This window comes from Vombatus ursinus, unplaced genomic scaffold (assembly GCF_900497805.2).
Source record: "Vombatus ursinus unplaced genomic scaffold, bare-nosed wombat genome assembly UNPS02014801.1, whole genome shotgun sequence".
Lineage (NCBI taxonomy): Eukaryota > Metazoa > Chordata > Mammalia > Diprotodontia > Vombatidae > Vombatus > Vombatus ursinus.
In genome coordinates this window covers 12,230,548-12,257,595 of record NW_020954579.1, presented here as the reverse complement: position 1 = coordinate 12,257,595, position 27,048 = coordinate 12,230,548, and the positions used below count along the sequence as shown (strand labels likewise).

Genomic DNA, 27,048 nt, shown 5'->3' with positions numbered 1-27,048 from the left:
CTAGAGATATGGGTAGAGATAATTTTGGTAACTGTCAGAGTGCCTTATACTTCTTTTTATTGCTTGTTATTTATCTTGCATTCTCTTTAAAGTGTCCGTGTCTTACTAGGACATCACATATTTAATTCTGGTTGGAGGTTGAAACAATCTAGAGGAACATAAGTGACTGTGAGCAAGGGTTTTGTATAGATGAGAGTCACAAATAGGTTCTTAGAACCCGGATGTGGCAGTGGGTGCCACAATACTCTTGGCCCTGACATCTCAAGGAACCTTAATACAAGAATGGTAGTCCTAAAGACCAGAGGGCCAACTTTCTTAATTTTCGTTAGGTTCCTAATGCATTTTCAACCATTGATTCATTCTGTCTCCTTTAATAGAGCCAGAACTTCTTAATGTCTCAGGTCTGGAGAAGTGGAGTGATGTGTAACAAAGACTTTTATCCTTGGGATACAGTAAGCTTCACACAATTATTAGCACGAAAGGAGAGTTCAATTCTTTACCATATAGATACTTAAACAACTTCACCTTCACACCACTTTTCACTGTTTGTGACATAAATATGCAAAATGGTGGGGATTCTATAACTGCCTATGTCATCCACTGGCTACAGTATCAATAGAAGAAATAGACACCTGGAGATATGTTTTCTTCTAAACTCTTCCTTGAAATGTGTGGTTGTCTTATTTCCCTAGAGAACTCCAAATATGTTGGCTTGTTTCTTGCAAAAAGGGGTGAGGTATGGAGGATGCTGAAATTACTGCAGTGGTGAGATGATAGCAGAAGCGATACTTTATTTTAACGGGAAAGGATATTTTTCTGAGTTAGTGAAGAAAATAGGTTCAGCTCCTTACTTCAAGTGGCATATCTCACTCAATCACAAAATTGAGAACAACTTTTGTTCAGCAAAGTCAACATATTAGTTTGCAAGTCTGGAAATCTAACCAGACTCAAACAAAAACCTTTTATATGGCCATTTGTAATTTTTCCTATTTAACCATTAATGTATGTCTTTTGTTTATAAGCTTGGTTGGTTCTTATAATTAGCCTAACTCTTACGTAAAGCCAATCTATCTTTAATTTTCAATATGAGCAACATTCAAGGTATCTTTGCTTACCCCAGGAGAAAGAGGCTTTGTGACATCTCACTGGTGATGGATTTAGAAAGTATCTTTAGCCTAAAAACTGACCTACATAGGATTTGTCTTTATGTATGTTTAGATTTATTTTTAGACTTTTTAAAATCAACTCTTATTTTTATTGAGGTCCTTTCAGGGAGTTCAACGGTTCAACGTCCTCTGAGGTGAAAGTAGTTCTCCTTGCCTTAGATGAGCGTTACCTGACCTAAAAGCTCTCTTATATCATGCATTCCAGATATGTTTCCTGGGATTTTAATTTCAATAGTTCAGAGATTTCAACAGTTCATGAAAAACCTCTAGTTCCAGGCAGAAATTTGGTCCTGGCTGTGACCCAAGAGGCAGCACAAGAGTGATGTTGTACTGGGCAGTCATTAGCAATTATAAGAAGCACTTTATGATATTTAAAAGAAATGGACATTTCTAAACTTCTTCTGACAACCATATTTATTCTAGAAGTAGTTGCCAAACATCAGAGAGTGCAGGATTTGGAGTCTGGAAGACCTGAATTCAAATCCAGCCTGAGATACTTACTAGCTGTTGTGACAAGTCATTTGTTCTCTGTATGTTTCAGTTTCCTCATCTGTAAAATGGGAATAATAATAGCACCTACCTCCCAGGGTTGCTGTAAGGATCAAGTGAGATAATAATTGTAAAGTATTTAGCATAGTGCCTGGCACATATATAGCATGAATAAATGTTAGCTATTATTATTATTACATCAAACTTCTATTTTAAAGATTTGGTAAAGCTCAAAGAAATCCATTTTTAGAACAAATACCATGGCTCTCTGGAAAACATTCAGGTGGCACACTATGCCAAATTGGTAAATTATATTTATATTGGAGGTAGTATTCTGTTTGCATCTGGTTTTATTGTGCCATTGCTGGTGCTTAGTTAGGATATAATCTAGGATTCAGACACAGGTGAGAGTAGATAGTGTCATTAATCCTGGCAGTGAATTTCACTCCAAACAACAAAGCAACAGAACTAAGTAAGACTGATCTACTTTCAAAATCTATAAGCATGGAATTACTTTGGTTATATTTTACAGTTTTTTAAAATAAAAAATCATTAAGACCTTTTTGAAGCAAAGAAAAATTTCCAGGTAAAGCCAGTCCTGTAAATGACAAATGGATCTTAGAGTAGTGTGGTAAGTCCCTTCCTAACAAAATGTAATAGATTTTGTTCACTGGCTTGTCAGAGTGTGCTAAGGTTTATCTGAGTCATACATGCTCCTTTCTCCATGGGAACCATATGATAAGGCCGGAGGTAGATAGAGAAGTAACCTGGAGATGGAAAGACTCTGTGTGTAGAGTAAATAAGGAAGAAGGTAAACGTCATCTAAATAGAACATAGCAAGGTGACTCGCTCTCCTGTCTCCTCCATAACCATGAAAAACTAGTGTGGTTACTGATTAGCCTGGGGATGTAGGTACTATTGAAGGTGAGCAGAGAAGACAGCTATTAGTCACTGCCATCCAAAAGAACATGGCAAGCTAGTGCTTATTTCATGGTCTCTCCAGGGGCTTGAGCTGCTCTAAGGCAGCTTCCCTAGCATCCTTTTAATCAGGAAACTCCTGTGGCTGAGCTATTTTCCTCCCAAGGAAAATCTGCAAATACAGCAGATCTCTAAAGCTGGGCCTGATTTGGGTCCAGAGCCTTGAGGTAGGGAGGGAAGGGAATATTGAGTATTTTGTCAGTTCACTTCCTTCTTTTCTGTATTGTCCCATGAGAAGTCTGTGAAAGCCTGTGGGTGGAAATGAAATTAGCCAGATGATGACAACTAGATGAAGGAAGATGCTATTGGATAGAGAGGAGCAGTTGCAGAGAAAAGTGGGAGAAGACCTTGATGTTCTAGGTACCTGATTTAGAAAAGCTGTTATATAAAATGACATACTAAGTACTATAGGTGAAAGAGAAGAGCAATCCAGCTCAGGGAACTGACTATCAGGGTCATTCAGCGACCCACATTCTCCTTATGTAAAATCTTCATCATTTAGAGAATGAGCCCTACATAACTTTCTTTATTATTTTTAAGGATTTCTCTCATAGATAGAGCTAGAAGAACTTCCTCATGGCCATTACTATGATTATCTTTTCTATAGCTCCCCAGCCTCCACCATCACCAGATGGCCACCACTCTCTCAGCCATACCAGTGGTGATAGAAACAGCTGGTATCCCTAGAAACAACAGGACTGCTCCTGTATTTGGCAGCATCTTGGGTGGGGGGAGGGGTCATATGCTGATACTAGAGATGAACTGAATTCACTTTCTTTAGCTGAATCACAAAACTAGACCAATGATTGTAGCTGTTGTGGGAAGATCATTTTCTTGAGTCTCCAGACTCCTTCAGGGTCAGGCTTCTATGGCAGGAGGCCTTATCTGTCTGTATCTGGCCTTAGAAAAAGAAGGAATTTCAAAAAAGCGAATTCTTGAGCTAGAGACCATTCTTCAGGCTGCTAGTGAAAGCAGAGAAACCATTTAATTATTTTGCTCTGGAAGGAAATTTCCTAATCCAGTAAGTCAGCATAGCTTTTAGATGGGCTCTCTTATTTCTAATAACACTCTGACCATAAACCAAAATAACATTATCCTTGCTTAGGACAACACCTCCTTAAAACTGACCATCTGAACATGTGCTTGTTCTCCTGGCAGATAGAAGGCATGTCTATGGTAAAACTGTGGTTTTTATGGACCTGGCTTCTAACACATACCACAAAAGTTACTGATATTATTTTAGATACTTCAATTTAGACTTAGGAGAAGTTGACAGTCATTTTTCCATGAAGGACAAAAGAAAAAGCCTACTTGTGCAGCAAAGCTCAGCTAATTCAATGAATTAATCTGTTACAGACTGATGGGAAAAGAGAGGGGGAATGGGTTTGGATTTGCATTTGCATCAGCTTTTTCTCTAGTACAGTAGCTTAATTTTAACGTATAGCTCCAACATGACAAGCAACACCAAGGGCTGGCAGAGGGACTATTTTAACATTTGGATTTATAATTGAAGGTGGAGAGTTACTCTCATGGGGAAAACATTTCTTCCCCAGCTTCTGCAAGGGGTCAAAGGAAGAAAAAACAGACAGACAATTCTCTACTATTCTAATCTGGCACAGCATAAGGAAACTTTTAGTCTCTCAAAAACATCTGGAAACAGCAGGGGGAAATATCACATAGAACTCTGATAATGGGAATGGGGTAAGTCCCAAAGGGGGAAAAGTGAAAGTGAACACTTTTGTGGCTTCGGTCACTGTGACTACCATGGTGACTCTATCACCCTCCAATACAGAGTTGTATATGGTAGAACACCACCAAAGGTAAGAGGATCAGAGATAAAGAGGCTATAAAACAAATAGAACCCAGAGACAAGAGAGGGCTAAGCAAAGATGCCCATGGAAGTTACCTGTCTCTCCCCAGAGGCTGTCAAAGCTGTTGATCTGGGCTCGTTCTACTTCCTCTTCATCTTTTTCTGGAAGATCGAGCAGGTAGGAGACGATCTGAAATAAAATGTCACATCAGATCAAACTTGAAGATGATAGGGGCTATTGACAAATTGACCATTGCCCTTTGAATACAGCATGCCAGATGAAACTCACGACATCCAGGTTGGAGTGAACCCCCTATTATTACAAGTTGTTAGAACACATGGTCTTGAGAAAAACCAATCAGGACTCACCAGGATGAGCGTTTATTTTAGCATAAAATGGATCAGTAGTTATAAAGCCTTTGAAGACATAAATTATATACCCAGTATGTGTCCCTTTCAGACACTGACTCTTTCGACTTTAAACTGAATAATGTACTCAATATTTTTTGTGAAAATGAGTAAAGGAAAATAAAGATATGGAGAAATCGGAGTCTGAAAGCTGGGTCCTATGGCTCCAGCACCAGCATTCTTTCCACCTCCCATTCAGTGATCGCCTGTGGATAAATTAGGTCGGCTGCTAAGGTTGGCCATGTTAGTAAAGAATGACTGGTTACAGAAAACGAGTACTGCTGTGATTTTCAAACTGAAAGCAAAGGTCTCATTATTAAATTACATGACAGTGAACGCACTGCCTATTATTCCTGTTACTGGAGGAGAATTCCACCATACATCTGACATCTGTTGGACTCTGCTTACCTTTCAATTTCAGAGATCTACAAAACCTGTCATGAATCTCCTCAGAAGCTGGTATCATCGGCTCACTAGGTGATCTGAGAACAGCAAGTATTGCTGGTTCCTTCTCAGATGGCAAAATCCACGCCATTTGTTGCCAGTTTCCCAGAATTATGGTACAATAAAAGCCAAATCAATCCAAGATAAGGGTAAAGTTCGAATTATGTAATACCTCTAAAGAAATGCTGACTAGCTGACTTAGGCTGGCTAGGTGGTGGGTGAAATCGTCATTATAAACTTGGTGGGCAATGGAAGCTGCTTTCAGTCTGCAGCTAATTCACACTGTGGTTAACAGATATATGAACAAATGAGAGGAAATGTATACATCCTGATACATGACAACATTTATGACCAGTTAGGGCTAATTTGGGAAAATTATCTCAATATTGAGGAAACTAGGAATTCAGGACCACAGCAGTATAATGTACATATTACTGGTTCTCAGTCGGTGACTGAGTACGTACACTGTAATGGACCAGAAGAGAAAGAAGGGATAAAGGGGGAAAAGGAAAGAAACTCGTTCTACCTTTCTTTCTCAGTTTCTAGGATTGCTGCCCTTATTTTCGGCTCCCTAGAAGTTTCTTATGATTGTTACTGACTCAACAAATTTCAAGTCCAACTAGTGAAATAATTTGGCATTTTTATAACTTTCTCTTAAAGAATCATGTGATAGGATAGAACTAAGAATCTTTGCTTTTCAGAGATATAAAAAATAAGAGCAGTTATAGTCTCTTGTTTCTCCAAGGATCCAACTATATTTTGAGCTCAGCATTCCTTAGCCCTGATAAAGAGATATGAATTCAGTGGAGACCTATTTCCCTGGGAAAGATTCTCCCAGAATACATTTCTACAAGTTAAGGGCATAGGCTGGGGGCCCATATTTTAAACCTGCTGGAATAACCAGAACAAATGCTCATGACATTTGGGGAGTAGAGAGGCTTGTAGGGTCTATCCAGCATACCACATGAGTGCCTATAAAGGGAACATAACATCAATCTTTACCAAAACACTTTGACTTGGTTTACAACCTTCTAATAAAGTAATTTTTCTACTCAAATTCTTGTCTCTTAGGTCTACCAGCATAGAATAAACCCACCGAACCCCATTTCTTACCTCTGTGTAGCCCATGCTGGCTGCGGCAATGAGGGCTTGTTGGATGGCATGGCTTTTCTTAAACACCCCTTGCTGCTGGCCAGCCATGGTCCAGTCACACTGAATTAGGAACTTGACAACCTCCAGATGGCCTCTGAGTGCAGCATGAACCAGTGCACACTGCCCATTTTTGTCCAAGTGATCCACCTAAGGGGGAGGAGACAGGAGGAGACTAAGTCTGTGGCTGGGAAGTCAAAGCATTGACAGAGTTCCTAGGACTGTGTTCCCAGAGAAGCATAATATCATCCTCCTCCCTCAATCACTGAACTAATCACTGAATGGAAGATGCTTTGCCTCCCTGGTTAGGCAGTCTGTTGGATGCAACTGTGCTGGATTTTTCCTCCAGGGATAAATCCCTAATCATAGTGTTGCTTTTACACTAAAACAAAAACAAAAACAATCTCTGCTGTAGCATTTTTGTTTTCCCGAGGCAAGTCCCTTTATCCTCAAACAGTTTCTTTTAGATTAAAATTTGATAGATTGTTGCTGCCTGTACCAGATTAAAATAGTCTTTGAAACCACAACGAAGAAAGAACATAGCAAGTCTCCCAAATTATGGCTTTTCAAAACAAAGAATCTTCTACTATGACTCACTCGTTAGATGGGGAGGCCAGCCAGCCTTGTGGCCCAGACCACTTTGCCTTCCTGTGGGGAGGGCGGCCACTATTCTTCATTCATGGTCCTGAGGATCTGGTCAAACTGGCAGGGGGCACTGAGAGTTCAATGCACCAGGCTCCCATAGCACTGTTTTTGAATCTAGTGTTGGTTAAAGGGTCAAGCAATACTGTCGTGTAAAAAGGAGACAGCCCCTGTTCTCAAGGAACTTACTCTCTGATTGGAGGAGATGAGACAAAAGGGCAGGTTCTGAGGTAGGATGCCTAGAGAGGCTTGGAGGACTTATGGGGTGGCAGAAGGGCAGATAGCAAACTCTAGCAGACCTCAGGGTGCAGTGATGTGTAAATTAAATGAGGCAGGGGGCCTGTAAGGGGCTGGCCCACTACCAATGGGAAGAGAAATGTGGGCCCAAGGGTTGGAATAGAGTGGAGGGTTCCCTTAGGCAAGGGTTTAGTCATGGTTGGTCGGAAGGGTAAAAGAAGGCCGTGGCACTGGTCAGAAGGTTGGGGGTGGGATAAAGGCATCCGCCTTGAGTTAGGGGAGAGGGAATGGCAGACATGGCACCAGTTTTGGCTAAGTCCTTCTAGGTGCTTCCAAGAGACCCTGGGGCAGGGTAAAGGAAAAGAGTGACAAAGCTGCCAAAAATGTTTGTAATCTTAGGTTGGATAAAGAGAGGCATATTGTTTAGGAAGAGGAAAGTTGAAGGAAAGGAGGGAGGTCTTGCTGGATAGCCCTTCAGGGGTGGGTAACCTGCGGCCTTGTGGCCATATGTGGCCTTCTTAGGTCCTTGAGTATGGCCTTTCGACTGAGTCCAAGCTTTACAGAACAAATCCTTTTATTAAGGGGATTTGTTCTGTAAAGTCTGGATTCAAATGGCTTCACTTGAAGACCTGGAAGGCCACATGTTACCCATCTCTGGCCTTGATCTTCTGCTCAAAAAGAAAAATAGCTCATCTTCGGAGAGTAAAGGTGACAAGAGTAAGGTTGGGGGACTTGAGGGGAGAGAAAATTTGCAGGGCCAACCAAAATGGGAAATGAAATGGGGAAGGAATAAGAGATATACAAAATAGTTGTCAAGTGGTAGAGAAGGACTGACTGAGGTTCAGAAGCATGAATATGCAGCTACAGAAATTAAATGAGACTCTACATAAACAAACAGGAAGATATAGTCAAAGCTGTAAATAGAGCTCTGGGCCTGGAGTCAGGAAGACCTAAGGTTCATATCTGGCTTCAGACACTTCCCAGCTGTGTGACACTTAATGTGTAGCCTCAACTGTAAAATGGGGATAATAACAGCATCTATCTCATAGGGTGGGGCCAAATGAGATACTATCTATAAAGAACTTAGCACAATGTCTAGCATACAGAAGGTGCTTAAAAAATGCTGGTTCACCTCCCGTCACCCTGTGGTAAGAGCCCAAATGCTTTGAAATCACGCTAAAAAGTCCCAGGTCCAACCTCCTCCCTGACCTTTCATCGGCAAAGGACATCACATTTCTCAGAACAAACTTCAAATACTGGCTTTGCAAAGAGGTCACTTACATATCTTACATTTCACAATGAAACCACTTAAATCCATAGTTTGCTCCCAAGGCTGAAACAAAACTTTTTGAAAAACCACAAACCGTTTCCAGAAGCCTATGATATTGGTGTGACCAGCAATTTTCTTTTCACCAAATGTCTGAAGCTGGATACAGTTGCACCAATGACCTTTCAAACACCGCAAAGTAAACACATAATCAGCAGAAATTCTCAGAGAATTGGATGGAATGATTAAAGTGTTTTCTGTGTTGTGGAAACACTTCTAGGTGTCACCAGTAAGGCTTACTACTTGTAACAAGTCCAACCTTTGGTCAGGAATGTACTCCTTGAGATGCTGTAAGCTCTTCTTAGATATATACTTAGGGAGGTGGTCTCCTGATAATATCAGGTGACAAAGATATTTTCCTATTTTCATAGATGGCTTGTCCTTCCTTTACATTCAGGCTGATAATACTACTGGTCACTAGCCCTCTGAAAAGGACTATACATTTACAGGTGACATTTGTTGCTTAGACACTTTAGTCAAGTCTGATTCTTTGTGACCCCATTTGAAGTTTTCTTGGTAAAGATAATGGAGTGGTTTGCCATTTCCTTCTCTAGGTTCTTTGATAAATGAGGAAACTGAGGCAAACAGGGCTAAGTGACATATTAGCTGTCACATAGCTAGTAAGCGTCTGAGGCCATATTTGAACTCAAGAAGATGAGTCTTCCTGACTCAAGACTTAATGCTCTATCCACTTTGCCACCTAGCTGCCCCTGGTGACACTTAACTATCTCCTATAAAGCCTCCCTGTTCCTTTACCTTACTCATTTAGAAACGTGATCATCTGCGGAATAAATAAACAATTGCTCAGCTTGTTTCTTGGGGACACATTGGTGCTACTGGTTAACATCATTTTCCAAATACCTTTCAAAGTTCTTTCAAATTATGTAGAACACTGTGAGGTGGTGGGGAAAATATGAAGCATTCACTGCCAGCATCATCCCTGATCTGACTTTGAACTGCGTATGCTACAGTTCCTCATTCCCACATAAGTCAGCGGGGCAACTTTATGGAATGATATGAAATCTGTTTAAGTAGAAAAGAAAAAGGAAGAAAGGAAGAAACAGTGAAGGTAGGCATAGAGGCAAATCCAGAAAGATTACCTTCGCTCGTCTTTTGCATAGCAGCACAACAATGCTTAGGAACCCAGCTGCTGCAGCATATCCTAGAGGAGTAAGGCCACTTTCTGAAGAGGCATCTACATTAGCCCCAAACTCCAACAGCAGGGCCACCATCTCTGTATAACCGAGGTGTGACTGGACACACAAGATTGGGGCATTATTTAAAACCTCTGTTCGGTAATTGATGTTGGCACCTCCCAAAATCAGCAATCGACTGACCTGAAAAGCCAGAACAAAAAATGCAATTAGGAATGGCCACTCATACCCTCTTGGACCCACCGATATTTAGTGAACTGAGACCTGGGACAGTGCTAACACTGGCTTCTTTTTTTAATATGACTACCTCTCCCCAGACCAAGCCATTAATTCTGTGCTGGCTACGTTTGGCATTAATTTACTTTATCTTGAGTAGGAAAACTAGAATCAGATTCCTCTGAATCCATTTAGGCACATCAGGATCAGGGTTAAGAGGATGTTGGGTCTTTACCCTCTTTTTCTCCCTCCCCTATGATGCCACTACTAAGGAAAAAGGGTTAAGCTATAACTCAGAATGCATTTTCTCTTGGAAGCAATGTTATAAATGGTGGGCAGATGAAGCTAACTAGGAGTATTGGTACTATACTCTGGGTACATTACTGGTTTGTGGTAGGGACTTATCTACTATTTTTAACACTGTTGCTGTGAGAAATGTATTTCAAGTTCCACAAAAATAACTTAGAAATGAATTTCTGGAATACAGGCTGGGAACTGCCTATGCTTTGTCTTGATGACACCTTGCCCAGCTGCTAAACTTCAGAAATGTGTGGCCATTGAAACATTTTCCATTTTATCCACTGTTCTGTAAGGGATGACAGATGGACAGCAAGGTTCCTAGCTCCACTGTTAACCATGCCATTGGTTCCACTGTGATGAACTCATAGAAGGTCATCTGCATCACTGAAGGGAACTACTGAATCGATGTGATTATAGGCCTATTTGAATATCTGAAAGTAAAATGAAGAGTATGTTATTTGAGTTCGGTCAATGATAGTCCCCACTCCTTAAATCCAATTCACGAGCAAGACAAGACATCACACTGTGATGTCATTGGTCCTCTTTGAAAAGTGAAGGACAAACAACAACACAGACGCCTTTGTTTCTTCTTTTGATTTGTGTACTTGGACTTTTTGGACTTTTCTGGAGTCTCAGACTTTGAAGTGTTGTTTGTTGTTCAGTCGTTTCAGCAGTGTCCAATTCTTCATGACCCCATTTGGGGTTTTCTTGGATAGAGATATTGGAGTGGTTTGTCATTTCCCTCTCCAGTTCATTTGACAGAGGAGGAACTGGGGCAAACAGGTTTAAGAGACTTGCCCAGGGTCACATAGCTACTAAGCGTTTGAAGCTGGATTTGGACCCGGGTCCTCCTGACTCCAGGCCTAGAGCTGTATGCACTGTGCCACCTAGCTGCCCCACTCCCAAGACAAAGAGACATTGCATAGACAGTACAACTCAGTATCTTTCTAACACTGATCTCATATTCCAAGTTCTTGGTTTATATTTTAGTCCCAACAAATGTACCCTTTTATGTACTTTTCAGATCTATCACAATGTTTGATCATCTCCCAGGATAAAAGTCTATTCAACTTTGGGATTTCTTAGGAACGAGAGACAGTTTCTTCAAGTTTATTTTTAGTGATGAAGCATCTGGAATTGTCAAAGATTCTTTCAATTTTCTGCAACTGACCAACACTCAGACTTGGAGGAGGATGTAAAAATTATTCTTTGACACTATTAACTGATCACAAAGGGGAAAGGTGCTATAAAATAGTGGTCTCTAAATTTTTAAAAATTATGTACCACTACACAAAAAATGTTTGAGTATGTATTCCCCTTAATATGCATATTTCTAAATCATATATGTATGACTGTACTAATATCACAAAATAGAAATAACAAATGAAATAAAGACAAAATCAATAATATTTTAAAAATATTTAAAATTTTAATTAACATTATTTAATGAAGGCATAATTTTGCCTTCATTGAAAATACCTCACAAAGATACGTAAATGCAAATGGAAGAAGTAAATCATTGGCTGTGCAAACTAAAACATGATAATTATTCTTCAATACTATCTACCCACTAGTTACACAAAGATTTTTGTGAAATTTAGCTAGTAAGTTTCTATCTTCTCTTATGTCAATCAGTTGGTCTTCCAAATTAATCATAAACTGTTGCAGTTTTATAATTTTTAATAAACTGGTTCAAAATCTATTGAAACTTCATTTGGAAGATTATTAAGGAGGTGAGAAAGTTCTGTATCCAAGTTTTTTTTTTAAAGTGTACATATTGAGAATTTTTACAGAGACATTTTTATAGCCTTTTAGGCAATAAAAGCTTAATTTAAAGTGTGTTAAACATAATGGCTTCACACTATAATTAGTTAATATCTCAAGGCACATTACATATGCATAAGAGAGATTTGATGTTAATGACAGTGGATACAAATCCATATTTTACATAATTTTCTTGAAAATTTTGAATTTTTTGGACTCATTTTGTCAGACATGATAAACTAACCACTGTTTTTAACCTCCTAATGTGGCTGATGAAGAGTTGCTTCTACTAGGAGTAGTAGCATCAACTCTGTCATTTTCTTATTGTTGCCTGTGTTCACTTTTTTAGTACCTTCAGTATGTGGCTTCTTTCCAACAATCTTTTAAAGGAGGGAAGGGAATAAGCATTTATTAAGCTCCGGGAAGTGCCAGAGACTAGGTTTAAGTACTTTATAATTATTGGCTCATTTGATCCTCATAACAACCTGGGGAGGTAGCTGCTGTTATTATCCCCATTTTACAGTGGAGGAAACTAAAGAAAACAGAAGTTAAGTGCTTTACCAAGGGTCACACTTATTAAAAATAAGTGAAGCATATCTATCATCCATCCACTTATCCATCTATCCCATTTATTTATTTATTTAAGCCAGCATTTAGAATTTATTTTTCCTGAACTCTACAGGCACCAATTCTACCTTTCCTTTTGTCACATCCTGTTAATCATCCTGTTTGTTGCTGGCAGATCCTAGGGGCTAGGGGGAATCTCAGGGTATTAAAATTCTAGGCCTGAAAGAACTGATTAGAATGAACCTCATTAATTTATTTTGTCTTTTAACATTAATGAATTTTGTTTCCCTCCTTTTAGACTGTCTTTCACTTATATTCCCAATCTCATTCTGTCAGCCAATACCCAATGAGCACATATTAAGTGCCTACTATGTATATGACAGGCACTGTGCTTAGCCCTGTAGATACAAAAAAAAAAGGAAAGACAGACCCCATCCTCTAGCATTTTGCAATCTAATGGGGGGGGGGGAAGAACATGCAAACAAATACATACAAACAAGCCATATAAAGTGTAAATAGGAAATAATCAACATAGGGAAGGTCCTAGAATTAAGAGGGATTGGGAAAGGCTTCCTGTGAAAGGTGGGATTTGAAGGAAGCCAAAGAATCTAGGACAGAAATAGAGAGGGACAACATTACAGACATGGGGGACAGCCAAAAAAATTCCTGGAGCTAACAAATGGAGTGTTTTATTCAGCAAACCACAGAGAGACCAGTGTTACTTCACCAAACAGTACGTGGAGGTATAAACAGATTGGAAAGGTGGGAGGGAGGGTTAGGTTATGAAGGGCTTTGAATGCCAAACAGAGGATTTTGATCTTGAACTTGGAGATGATAGGAAGCCATTGGACTTTACTGAGTAAGAGAGTGACATAGTTGGACTGGCACTGTAGGAAAACCACTTTGGTGGCTGAATGGACGATAGAGTGAAATGGGGGAGAGACTTGTGGTAGACTATTGCAATAGTCCAGGTGTGAAGGAGTGGCCTGTACCAGGGTAGTGGCAGTATTAGAAGAGAGAAAGGGGCACATATGAGAAATGTTGTAAAGGTAACATTGATAGGCCTTGGCAACAGATTGCATATGAGGGTGAGAGATAGTGAGGAATTAAGGAAAATACCTACGTTTTTGAGTTTGGAGAACTAGGAGGAGGGTGGTGCCTTTGACAGCAACAGGGAAATCTGACAGGAAGAAGGGCTTGGGAGGGGGCAGAAAATGAGTTTACCTTTGGACGTATTGAGTTTAAGATAACTACTGGACATCTAGTTTGAAATGTCTGAATGGCAGTTGGAGTTGCAAGACTAGGGGTCAGCAGAGAGTGTTAGGGTTAGCTAGATGAATAGATTGGAGAATCATCAGTATTGAGATGATAGTTAAATCCATGGGAGCTGATGAGAACACCATGTAAACCAGTATAGAGGGAGAAGAAAAGAGGGTACTGTAGGTTACCCATGGTTAGTAGATATGATCTGGATGAAGATCCAGCAAAGGAGATTGAGAAGGAGTGGTCAGATAGGTAGGAGGAGAACCAGGACAAAGTGGTGTCCTGAAAACCTAGGGAGAAGAGAGTATCAAAGAGAAGAGGGTGACTGACAGTGTCAAAGTCCATAGAGAAGTTACTAAGGATGAGGACTGAGAAAGGCTGTTGGCTTTGGCAATTAAGAGATCACTGATAACTTTGGAGAGAGCAGTTTTGGTTGAATGACAAAGTTGGAAGCCAAACTGTGGAGAGTTAAGAAGACAGTGAGAGGCAAGGGCATGGAGACATTTACTGTAGATGGCCTTCTAAAGTAGTTTTGCCACAAAGGGAAGAAAAGCTATGGAACCATAGTTAGTAGGGATGGATGGATCCACTGAGTGTTTTTTTGAGGATGAGGGATACACGGGCATGTTTGTAAATGAAGTAAGTGAGAGAGTGGGTATGATGGAAGGGCTAATCTGTTGTAGGAGATGAATTGGAATGGGATCATTTGTGCAAGCCCCTAGAAGGGTCTGTCTTGGCAAGGAGTGAGGCAATCTCTTCATGTGAGTCAGGGGTAAAGGAGATAGTGGCAAAAGGCATCTGGATGATATGATATGTGGAAGAAGGGAGAAGAGGGAGCTCTTGGCAAATGGCCTCAATTTTTTTTCAGTAAAATATGAGGCAAAATTCTCAAGGGTGAGGGAAAGGGGAGGACTGAAGAAGAATGAGAAGGTTTAGAAGAGCCATTTTGGGGAGTGGGATAGTGAACAGATAAGGGAGGTGTAGAAAGACTGTCTAGCAGCAGTGAAGGACAAGTTGAGGTTATGTAACATAAATTTGTAGTAGACCTAGTCAGAGTGGTTGTGTGATTTTCTTCACCTTCATTCAGAAATAGCTGTGTAAGGATGGTGGGAGTAATCCAAGGCTAAGACTTGGCAGAGCACAATCAACAATATAAAGGGGCCAGGTACTCAAGATAAGAAGACAGTATAGAGTTGAAATGGTTCACTAAGGGGTCAAGATGGGGAAAAAAGAAGAGAATGGCTAGTGTAGGGGTGATGGAGTGGGAGAGAATTCAGGCGTCAAGGGAACTGGAGATCATGGTGTGAATGAAAAGTAGGGCTTGGTATGAAAAGGCAAAGGAAGAAATAGAAAGTCAATAGATTGTGATCAGATGAGGGAATTTCAGAGTTCTTGAAGATAGAGGTAGCGCATTTGTGTGTGACGCAAAGATCAATAGTATGACCATCTTTGTGTACGACTGATGTGCTGTGAAGGAGGTTATGGGAAGTGAGTAGACTGAGGAATTAGGAGGTTAGGGTGTTTGAAGGAGTATCAATATGTATGTTGAACTCCACTAGTATGAAAGCAGAAGCTGGGGAGGGGAGAAAGATTGTAAGCCAGTTACTGAACTCATTGAGGAAGAAAGTGGAGGGTCTTGGAGGTCTGTTGATACTAGCTATCATGATTTTGATTAGGCAGAAGATGTAGATTATATGGAACTCAAAGGTTACTGAGAGATTACTGAGTGATGATAGGAGAACCTAGAAGTGGTAATGGAGATCAAGGGGTACTCCAACTTCTCCACTTTGACCAGAAAGCTGAGGTGAATGACAGTACAGTCAGTATTAGAAAGGGTGGTCAGGAAGGTTGTGTCATCGCCGGTGATAGCCAAAGATAAGAGGAGTGGGAAAAGAAAGAATTTAAGATGAAAACAAGTTTGTTGCCTATGGAGCAGGCATTCTAGAGGGTCTAGTGGAAGGAGTGGGTAATGTTTGGTTGGGATTTTGGAGTGGGAGTGTTGAGAGGGATGGGAATAAGGAATTGGGTAACAGAGGATGGGGACTGGGGTTGGGATGATGATCTACAGAATTTCAGAATCACTGGGATGTATAGTGTATGACTAGGTGTGAGTATGTTAACCATTAAGTGATGGACACTTTTCCTCTTCCAACAGGAGACTAGAATGAGGGAGGAAATATGAGCAGCACAGAATGGAAGGCACAAATGGAAGGCATGTGGTCAAAAGGAAGCTCCTTACCACCCCCCATTTCTCTACTCCTTTTCCCTCCAGAGGGTGGAGATCTGTCAGGGGACAGTGCAGCAAGAGATAGGAATTGTGCCTGCTCAGAGGAGATGGAAGACAAGCCAGGAGATGTGTAGCAGGAGATATAAGGCCATCTTGCCCTTACTTCCAGAGGCCAGTGCAGCAGGAGATGGATTCAAATTTTTCTATTTGCTAATTGTTTCTTCTTTAGGCCATAAATTCTGCCACTTGTTCCAAGAAAACTCCAAATGGGGTCATGAAGGACACGACTCAACAAGACAACTTCTTTCAGGATTCCAATTTCTCTCTTGTACCATTCAGGAACAACCTCCTGTGGTTCCAGGCTCTCTTGGGAATCCAGAGTTCTCTCTCTATTTGTGATATCAGGTGCTGGTTCAATCTCCTTTGTCTTGCAGTATTTATTTAAAAACATTTGGAACCTTTTAAATTTCTTCATAGTCACATTTCCTTCTGATTCATGTTGACATACCTCTCCGTGCTCCAGGTTTTTAACTGGGTTTCTTCCTCCTGAGCTTTTTGGTGGTTTTGGTCTCTCCTCCCCTTTTATTCCCTTATTGCTCATTTTTAGACTCTCTCATCTTTGACGGTAGGTTTACCCCTAGGGCTGGGCTTCAAAGTTGTCTCATCTTCCCGAAAGTAACTTCTGAGGAGTCAAGTCTGGTCTACAGCTTTTTACCCTGGACCCTTGCCTTCGGTCCCTCCTTCCTTTGGTTCTCTGGCTGAGCATGGCTGCCCCAATCAGAGAACTATCCTGCTCTTATAACTCCTTCTTCCCTAATAGTAGCTGGGCAGAGTTGAGATATGTTGCTTGTTGCAACAGAATTTTGGGGAAGAAAGCAGGGCAGAATATGACATCAGAAAATGCAGTAACAGTATTGAAATTGCTGAGTGGTCCAGGAGAAAGGTCACACTCTCAGAGTGGTCACATTGTAACCAGATTGTGAATGCCTGTGTATTGGAGGAGGGGTGCAGGAAGGGTAGTGAAGCAGAGTGAGCTCCTCAGGGATTAACATTCACCACGGCTAATTTACAAAGTTGTTATTTTGTTAGGCTTTTTGGTCTGTGGAGCCAGCTGTAATTGTTCTTTTTGGTATATAATTCTTCTTTTGGGTTTTTTGGGAGAGTTAGTGGATAATGGAGATAATGTCAAGCCCTCCTCATTATACCAACTCTTGTCTGAAATACTGAGATGGGCATTCCATGCTGGACACTGATTTGGGATGTGCTTATAATACTTCCTCAAGTGTTGCATAGCCCACCTATAAGTAACAAGGTAACCACAGTTCTTCAGATCTTTTTTTTTCTTTAGAAAATCATACCATTTGGCCAGTCTTCAAGCATTTCCTCTAACATTTCTGGATGCACTTGGTAGATGTTTAAATTCCAAATTATTTTTTTTTCAGTCACAGAAGTTCTGCAGAAATATTTTTTTTTTGGCTGTCTTCTCATCTCTATGGGGCCCCGAGATGTTAGAATGTTATCTTCTTGCTTTGTAGATACATCCCAAATTAGCAGCAAGATGAACATTCATTCAAATATTCCACAGCTGGCTGTGATGGGGAGAGTGTTTTTTTGACAAGCTTCCAAAGAACATGTCCTGAGCTGATTTTAACTTGTGGGTACTGGATGGCTGAAAGTATGAGAAAGACTGGTCCACACAGCTGGCTGAGATATGTTTAAAGATGAATCTTCAGGATTCTGCTCTTTTTCCTCCATAAAATAAAACTATTAAGACCCGCAGAATTAATAAGAAAGTCACTGAAATTTATCCCATGATGTGATTCTCCATCTTCATTTTCCTCAATATCTTGATTTCTGTCCTACTTAGAGACAATTTTTCTTTTGGAATAATTTTTCCATTCATTGTTCTCTTTTTCTAGATTTGGGTATCAGTGTTACCTTCTATTAGCATGATGAGCCTGGAATCATGACTTGGTTTGTCACAACATCATGACAAAACTTTTGACACCTTGAAGTCAACCCTGATAGTTCTCATCACATATAATATTGTTTCCTTAGCTTCTTTGGTCCTCATGGCCACTGCTGTCACATTTGACCCTGTCACTGCCACTATAGTCCTGCTTGGGCCACAGGGCCCCCAGACCCCCTTCTGCCCCATGTTCAGTCTGTACTTGTCCCTGCCTTGCCCAGCCCTTGGAAAGAGGAGAGGAGAAAGACAGAGAGAAAATCAATGGCTTGTTCTGTTGTTGCTGCTTCCATTCAGATAAAGTGGCCTCTGCCAGAAAACAGCTCTGTGAGAGTGAAGAAGTATGTTTTTTTTCTTAATTAAAAAATATAAACACAAATTTTAATACTTTCTTCCTACACTCCTATGTATCATTTTGTACACCACTAGGGTTATGTACCCCACTTTGGAGACCACTGTTACAGAGGATGGAGAGCAAGATGTCATCCCTAAGGAGAGGATTTATAATCAGGCAGATTTTTTCCAAAACATAGAAAAGTAGAGTTAATTTATTAGCAAATTTATAAATGGTAAACTAGTACCAGGAATATCAAGACATTACATCACTAATGGAGATGGCCATATTACTTATAGGGAGTAAATGAATATCGGAATTTGATTTTTACTACACTGAATAATAAGTATTAGTCATTGTATTCACAGATGGATAAGACAGCATTTTTTTCCCTTTAAAATTAAAGTTATTCTGAGTGTAACAAACACTGAATAAAATGGGCATTTCTATAAATGCAGGACAGAAAAAGATGATTCTACATGAATATGTGAATCTTTATTATGTACAACTTGCTTTTCTTTTAAAATATGTAATAAATTTAGCATATTATTTTCAAAGCAGACCTGTTCATCAGTGATTCTTTCTGTCTTTTCTTCTCTCTCTCTCTCTTTTTTTTTTTTTAGTGAGGCAGTCGGGGTTAAATGACTTGCCCAAGGTCACACAGCTACTACGTGTCAAAGAGTTTGGTCTGAGGCCGGATTTGAACTCAGATCCTCCTGACTTCAGGGCCGGTGCTCTATCCACTGCGCCACCTAGTTGCCCCTCTTTTTTTGTTTTTAAAGTGCTTTAATGATCCTCTTTTCTTCTTCTTTTGGCTATCCTATTCTTTGTCCCACTTTCCCTCCCGTTGAAAAAAAAAAGAAAAGAAAAACAAAACCCTGATAAAGCACTTCTAAAGAGTCTGGGCCTGCAATGGCATTCTCCTTATCATTTCAATAAGAGGTTGAATAATAAGGGAATGTCTCAGACACCCCAGACTGCTAGATATGAACGTAGAAATAGGAGAAATGGGAGATGACTAGAAATGGCCACTTAACAGAGTATAAGAACAGCTAGAGGGCAGAAAATAGAGGGGAGGAAAACACAGATGGATTAAATGAAAGGGAATTTTTGATGAAGGTAGGAAATTGGATAAAGTATTACCTATTACTGACAAGAAAGCTTTTTATATGAACTCTCAAAAAATCTGCTTTGGTTACCTTTATATTTGGAGTATAGAGATTTCGTAAAGACGACAATGCCATGGAAAGACCTTCAGTACTGTAGGAGATCCAGAGACCTTGGAGTATAGAGGAGGATACCCCAACTTTTTTACTCAAACCCTGAAAAAGAAATAGAGACATTCAAGCTTCTGATCCAGCTAAAGCATATTAAATAGTGAGTTAGTGACCTCCAGGATCTGACATTAGACAGATGAGTGTCACCCCAAGAATAACTGTTCTCAAGGGTACTACCAAATTGATTTATCTGCTACCCAGTTTTGTTGGCACAAAGGATTATCCCTTCAATGATGTGCAGAATACAAGGCTATGGAACATGGATTATGGAACAACAAATCCACTGGGCATATTATTTTTATTCTATAAAGAGATGTATTTAGTTTCTCCATGTGCCTCCCATTATTTTTCTTAAATAAATCTTTTAACAAGATGGGCTAGTCACATATGTGTGTATGTGTATGTATATATATATACATACACATATATATATACACACATGTATTGTATGTATATAGATGGACATGTTGTACATGTATATGCATATGTATATGTGTGTGTTTGAGGATGAGGAACACATGGCCATGTTTGCAGTCAGTAGGGAAGCAGCCCCTCTACAGGGAGAGATTGAAGATAAGTGAGAGAGAGGGGGGATGATGGAAAGGACAATCCGCTGTAGGAGACAAGATGGAATGGGATCACTTGGGCAGGCCTAGAGGAGCTTGTGAGATGGGTAAAGGAGATAGTGAAAAAAAGTACTGGGGTGATATGAGATGAGGAGAGAGCTCTTAGCAAAGGGTCTTAACTCTTTCAATAAAATGTGAGGCAAGGTTCTCAAGGGTGAGGGTGACAATGAACCACTGGAAGATTAAGGAAGGATGAAAAAGTTTGGAAGAGCCACTGTGGATAATGGGATAGTGAATAGATTGTCCAGCAGCAGTGAGGGCCCAGTTGAGGTTATGAGGGTGTGTGTGTGTGTGTATACATACATACATACATACATATGTGTGTGTATATATTAAAGACTGTCTCTAGATATCTATCTAGATGTAGATATCTATCTATAATAGATGGATCTAGTATAGACAGATAACTATATCTAGGTATCTATCTGTATTTATGTATGTACGTGTGTATACATATGTATACATAAATATGGTACATATGTAAATATACATACATACACGCATTTTTTTTATCAGCATGGTGATTTCATCAGTGTAAGGAGCTCTCAGTGAGGAATTATCTCTATCAAGGAAGATCATCACCATCCCTTCAACTTGTGGTTTTACAGAGTTGCCTGGGTTATTGGGAGGTTAAGTGATTTGCTTGCCAAGGGTCAGATCACCAGTATTCGTCAGTGGCAGGATCTGTACCTAGGTCTTCCTGATTCATGCCATTTTCTTTTTTATTACATTTAAAAGATTATGAATTTAACAGCCATCAGCAAGCACAATCATTTTAAGGGAGACAAAATGAGGATCATATAGGAAATTTTAAAAATGCACAGAAGAAAATAAAATGAAATTCAAAAGGGAATGTGGTCATGTTCTTGTCATGCCAGGGCCAGCTTCTCTAGAAACACTTCCTTATCTATTTGATTAGTCCTCTCTCCTGCTCCTTGCTGCAGAAATAGAAGGGCTGCTGAAGGAAGAATGGAAAAGTTGGCACCAACTACCCCCGCTGATACTCTCATCCTGATGAGGGAAGCCAAACTATTTTAAAGAGCACTGGACAGGTCTATGGCACCTAATTCCTTACTAGAATGGGTTTTATTTTTCTAGCAGCAAATCTTGGGAGTGGGGAGGAGGGAAAGGCTAAAGTAGAATCAGTTTAGTTCAACAAAGATTTACTAAGTACCTATCATGTTAGAGACTCTGTGCTATGGCTTGGGAATATAAGGGAGGTTTCAAAGCACTTACACCCTGTTGCCTTCCTCTCTATCCTACGTACTTTTTTATGGTGACATCAACCAGTAGCTCTTTTTCTGCCTGTTAAGCTAGGGACTTGGCTCTCAAACCTGACTAAAATATTGGTTCTCTTGTTAAGGACTGGGGCAATAAAACAATGAGCTAAGATTTGCTGTTGTTCAGTCATGTTTGATTCTTTGAAATCCCATTTAGGGTTTCCTGGCAAAGAGACTGGAGCGTTTTTACCATTTCCTGCTCCAGCTAATTTTACAGATGAGGAAACTGAGGCAAACAGAGTTAAGTGACTTGTCCAGTTAAGTGACTTTCTCACACAGTGAGAAAGTGTCTGAGACTGGATTTGAACTCAGGTCTTCCTGACTCCAGGGCTGGTGCTTTATCTACTGTGCCCACTCAGATGCCCTTAGCTAAGCTACATCTACAGAACCTCAATGGAGATTCTAAACCAGGGAGAGGATATGAAAACATACACAAACAACTGGAGGCAAAAAATAAAACAAACAAAAAATCCTGTATGAGAAGTGAACCAGAGACATGCAGAAAACAGTCATTTCCAATTGTGGAGGTGGAGTCCAAAAATGGAAGAGCTAGAATTTTAAAGAATGGCTAGGAATTCAACAGGTAGAGGGTGAAAAGGGCATATCACACACAGGATACAGTTTGAACAAAGAAGTTCCCCTCCTCTATTTAGTATTCTGTACGGAAATGGCCTCTAAGTTGCCCTATTACCCAACCCCTAACCTTGGGGAGACCATGGCCCCTGCTCAATAACATGTGTGAGGCTCTGAGTTTCTGAGAGGGGCCACGGGTGTAATGAAAAGAGTGAGTAGGGCTTTCACTAATAGTCCAGCATCTTCTGACCACTCATTATTATTATAGAAACTCACTTGATTTGTGCTAATAACCCACTTCAGCGTCCCTCATTCGGCAGATTAGTTTACGTATAAAGAAATATGTCAAAAAAAAAAAAAAGAAAAGAAACATGTCAAAACCTTAAGCAAAGGTATCACCAAAGAGCAGGCTGGTTTGTTTGAGAAATAAGACTTCATAAATCCAATATTTTTTGAAGGATTCCAGGTACTACTTTCAGTAATACAATCTACTCAGTGTAGTTCCAGAGTTCACTCCATCCTGTAGCCCTACAAAGGCAAAGAACTACAGCATCTGGTGACTCAGACTCCTAACTTGTAGAAAGGCCTTCACTGAACAAAAATGAACAATAAATGACTGAAAGAGGAAAAGATGCAGCAGAGCCCAGACAAGTCTCTTAAGGAGGAACTTCTTGGCAAGGAAAAGGATCCAAGCTTCCACAATGGGTTCGTGGGGTGACAAAGAACTATCATAACTTCACTTTAGATTGTTCTGAGGTACAACCAGGACAGAAGATTCAATAGAAGGCATAGTTTATGCTGTTTCTACTCCCATGCCTGCTACTATAAGAGCTCAGCTGTGAAAAAACAGGAAGCACTCAACCTGCCATACTTAGTTGGTCCTGGACCATGTTTCACATATCCCATCTAGCCAACTGCTAGGACATCAGGACCTACCCAACATGGACATCTTGCCTTTTGCCCTGCCTCCACTACTGTATTGTCCCTCTGTTTTTATTCTCTCCCCGACTTTCCACATTGTGATATTACTCTGGGAACAAAAACCAAATCAATATTGTCATTGCTACTGGAAAAGGTGCAACAATTGACTGCTGTACAGCTCTACTTCCAAACCCTACAATTGCCTAGATCAGCAGTTCTCAAACCTTTTTTATTTCAGGACCCCTTTATATTCTTAAAAACTGGGAACCTTCTCTCTCCAAAGAGCTTGTGTATACGTAGTTATATCTACCAAGATTTACCAGATTAGAAATTACACCATCTTAGCAGTTTTATGAAGATAGTTTTAATTTTGTGGACCTTCTTAAAGGGTCCCCAGGGGTTTCTGGGCCATACTTTGACTACCCTGGTCAACACTCTTCTACATGTATTGTATCTCCCCCATCAGAATATAAGCTCCTTGAGAACAGGGACTATTTCCTTTTTGTACTTATATCCTCAATACCTAGCATAGCTCCTGGAACCTAGGAGGCACATAATAAAAACTAGTTGACTGACTGTCACAGACTGATTTCCCAGCTCACTATTGTCCATTATAGCGACAGCACGGAAAAGCCTTAGACTAATAAATCTTAAGCACACGTGAATTAACAGAACCCAGGGGAAAATTTGCATCATAGGTTGTTTTCTTCTGTGACTTGAAAAAACTTCTGTTCATTCTCACAACTCAAGGATAGACAAGATAGAACAATAACAAAATACAAATACAAAAGTCCAAATCCTGGACTCTGAATACTACGGAAGGAAATTACAGGGAGTTATAACAATTATCACACAAGAACAGAAAAGGAAAAGGAAAAGGCCGTGGCTAGTGTAGGAGTTCACCAGGATGTGTAAACCCATCCCCATCTTCTGTGTCATACATCTATTGCTGTGGCATTCAATTAAATTCAATGAAAATTTATTAAGGGTCTACTGAGTACATGGCACTGTGCATAGTATAATTGTACTAGTTTTCTGAGAATTAAATGTACCAGTCTACTGACTGCAGCATTGGCCCCTGCTGTGATACTACTTTATGTAGCCCTGACATTGATGAGGAACACTAAGGAAGAACTCAAGGAAATGCCCCTGGTGGCTGGCCAGCCACTGCTGTGACAGAGCCCTTATGCCCTGATTCAGTGTGCTTTCATTCCTTTAGGGAATGTGTCAACCCTGCCTCTTATGCTGGCTCACACAGGGGTACAACCATTTTATTCGTGCTCAGTGGAAGGAACACTGTTATTATCTTCATCATGTAGACATTTCCTTCATCTCTATCCTCTTTACTACCCCTGAAATTATGGCCCTTGTCTTTCTTGCTGTTAACTTGGGGATGGCTTCCCCTTCTGTTGCCTACAGTTCCCTTATTGTATTCTTACACTGGTAAGAATTCCCACTCATTACCACATTCCCCCTTGTCTGGGGCTTGCTATGCCTTCTCTCTCTCAGTTGATAACAATGAGTCTGTGTTTCTAGAAGGGAGGAGGTGGGGCCTGAGAAAGCACAGATGCATCCAGACAAACAAATCAAGTGATTACTGTCTGAGATGAACATAAGAAGGCTGAATAAAATTCAACATACTGTCTCAATAATTTTGTATCCTTTTGGCTCTACTAAACTCTGATTTCTGGGAGATAAAGTCGTTATCTCAAAGGCAACAGATAAATTTCTCATTGATTTCCATAGTGGTGTCAGATTGCCTAGATAGCCCAACGCTAAAATAGATATCACAAAGTCCCATGCGTTAAAGCATATAGTAGCCCTTCTATCCCCGAGAGTCTGCTAATGTCTATGCTGACAGCAGATTAGAAACAGGAAATTAGAAGGGAAGGGGGAGAGGGGCTACTGCAGATATTCACCCTGAATAGCAATGAGAGGTGGCAGCTACCAGAAATAGACGCAGAGAAATTATAAAAAGCAGAAACTAGAATTTTAAAAATATTACAGTCTGAGGTCATGGAGGGCAAACAGCCCTAGGAACCTTAATACATTATAAAGAGAGTCCTTTATTACCTTGAATTGATGTCTATCATGAGCATAGTTTAGGGCTATCACCAAAATTAAATTATAATGCCCAATATGTTTTATAAGGCAGGGAAGCCTTAATACATTTTACAAAAACTTCAGTACAAAATAATGAATAATTACAGAAATAAATTTTATAAGTTTTGGTGGCTTTTTTCAGTTCTTAAGGATGTTTGAAGATTCTGGACATCTGAGGTTTTGATTGTACTCTTAAGATTCTTAAGGATATGATAATATTTTGTAACAGTGTAATTTAAGAAAATAAGGATCATATTGAAGCAACAGGTGTCTTCATGCATGTAGTGTTCCATGGTGTTCTGATAATGGAGACAATAAGCTTTTGATTTTTCTTGCTACCTTAAAGATGTGTGCTTTGAGAATGTGATGTCCCAATTCAATAGTCTGCTGTCGGTTCAGCTTTCCTTCTTGACGGGAAAACCAGAAGGCAAGTAATGTGTGACCACTCCTGGAAAGAAAGAAAAAAGAGAAGAAATAAATATCAAGTTCATTTTATTCTTTTTTAAAGTTTCTATACCTCTCACTTTTTGTGAGTTCAGCAATGACTTTATCTCTGACAAAGCTCTACCTCACTGACTGTCAAGGAATGGTAACTGTTATCTGACAGGTAGACTTGAAAATGTGCCTTTCCCATGGTTCTAAATTCTTTTTGGGGAGCAAAGTGGCACAGGAGATAGAGCACCAGACGTGGAGTCAGGAACCACCGATATGCTGAACCACAGTGCGTGACTAACTCACATCCTTGTACCCAATCATAATTATAAAGTGTCACATCTAGTAGCTCACATATAGCCCACACACAGATGGTAGCAATAGTCTTTTCTCTTCCTCTCCAAATTTACAAATTCCAAACCATAAAACAGAGGCCAAGGAACTTTAGAAGTTACCAAAAAACCTGATCATTTAAGGCTTCCTTCTCTTGTACTGCATGTAGCCTTGTGGAGGCCTTAGCACTAACTCAATACTCTCTCCATTAGGACAGTGGCAGTCAAAGCATTTTGTGCTCCCAGGTGACACAGTTCCTCTGTTGCTATCCCTGGACTCACATATAAGAAAGATCTTGTCTGAAATTGCAATGAATTCACCAAACAAATGGAAATTGTACTAAGTAGTGCCAGGTGAGGACACTCTCGGGTCAGGCAAGTGGATATTTTCACAAACACAACCTTTTATTTATATGACTTTTTAAATGTCTTTGTGAAAAACCCTGAGAAACAGAATGCCTTCTCTTAGGTTCCTTTTGATATGCCAGGAAGGGCAAAAGCCACATATTATTAAGCAGGTATCATAGGAAAACTGTCAAGAGGAAATTTAACCATTCTTTGGTTTCTTAAAAATTACTTAATTAAATTACCTTTAGTATTCTGAACTTGACAAACATGCACAAAAACGAATATTTCTATATGGAAAGAACATAAAAATAGAGGCTGGGACTAGATACTCATATCTGTGAGTCATCTGAATAAAGGTAATTCAAACAGGAGCTTATGAGATACACCCACAGTTTAGGGTGTATAAAATGCATGACGATTCAGCAAAAGATATTATGAAAGAGTAGTTGGGTGGGAAGAAAACCCAAAGTACAGTACCATAAAAACCTAGAGAAACAAGGGTACTCAGAAGGAGAAGGTTGTCAACAATATCAATCATTGTAGAAAAGTAAAGAGAGAACTAAGAAATGGCCATTAGATTTGGCAATTTAAGGGATCAAAGGATCTTATGTTCACAGGTTCATATATCTACAGAAGGAAAGGACCTTCGAAACCATCTAGACCAACTCCTTATATATTATTGGAAAGTGTGGTTCAGTTGAGTGACTAGGTTGGA

The 27,048-nt window shown here is 40.0% G+C and overlaps 1 protein-coding gene across 9 annotated transcripts in view; it reads right to left on the bottom strand.

Moving 5' to 3' along the window:
- The window catches only part of TANC2 (tetratricopeptide repeat, ankyrin repeat and coiled-coil containing 2), a 519,058-nt gene that overhangs the window by 28,724 nt on the left and 463,286 nt on the right, over positions 1–27,048 (bottom strand). For all 9 annotated transcript variants that reach the window (XM_027872925.1, XM_027872927.1, XM_027872928.1 and 6 more), the window contains 5 exons: positions 25,561–25,669; positions 19,641–19,763; positions 9,751–9,987; positions 6,409–6,594; positions 4,540–4,633 (listed from right to left, as the gene is read on the bottom strand). In XM_027872925.1, coding sequence (XP_027728726.1) covers positions 4,540–4,633; positions 6,409–6,594; positions 9,751–9,987; positions 19,641–19,763; positions 25,561–25,669 — 749 coding nt within the window. The remainder of the gene's footprint in view (positions 1–4,539; positions 4,634–6,408; positions 6,595–9,750; positions 9,988–19,640; positions 19,764–25,560; positions 25,670–27,048) is intronic.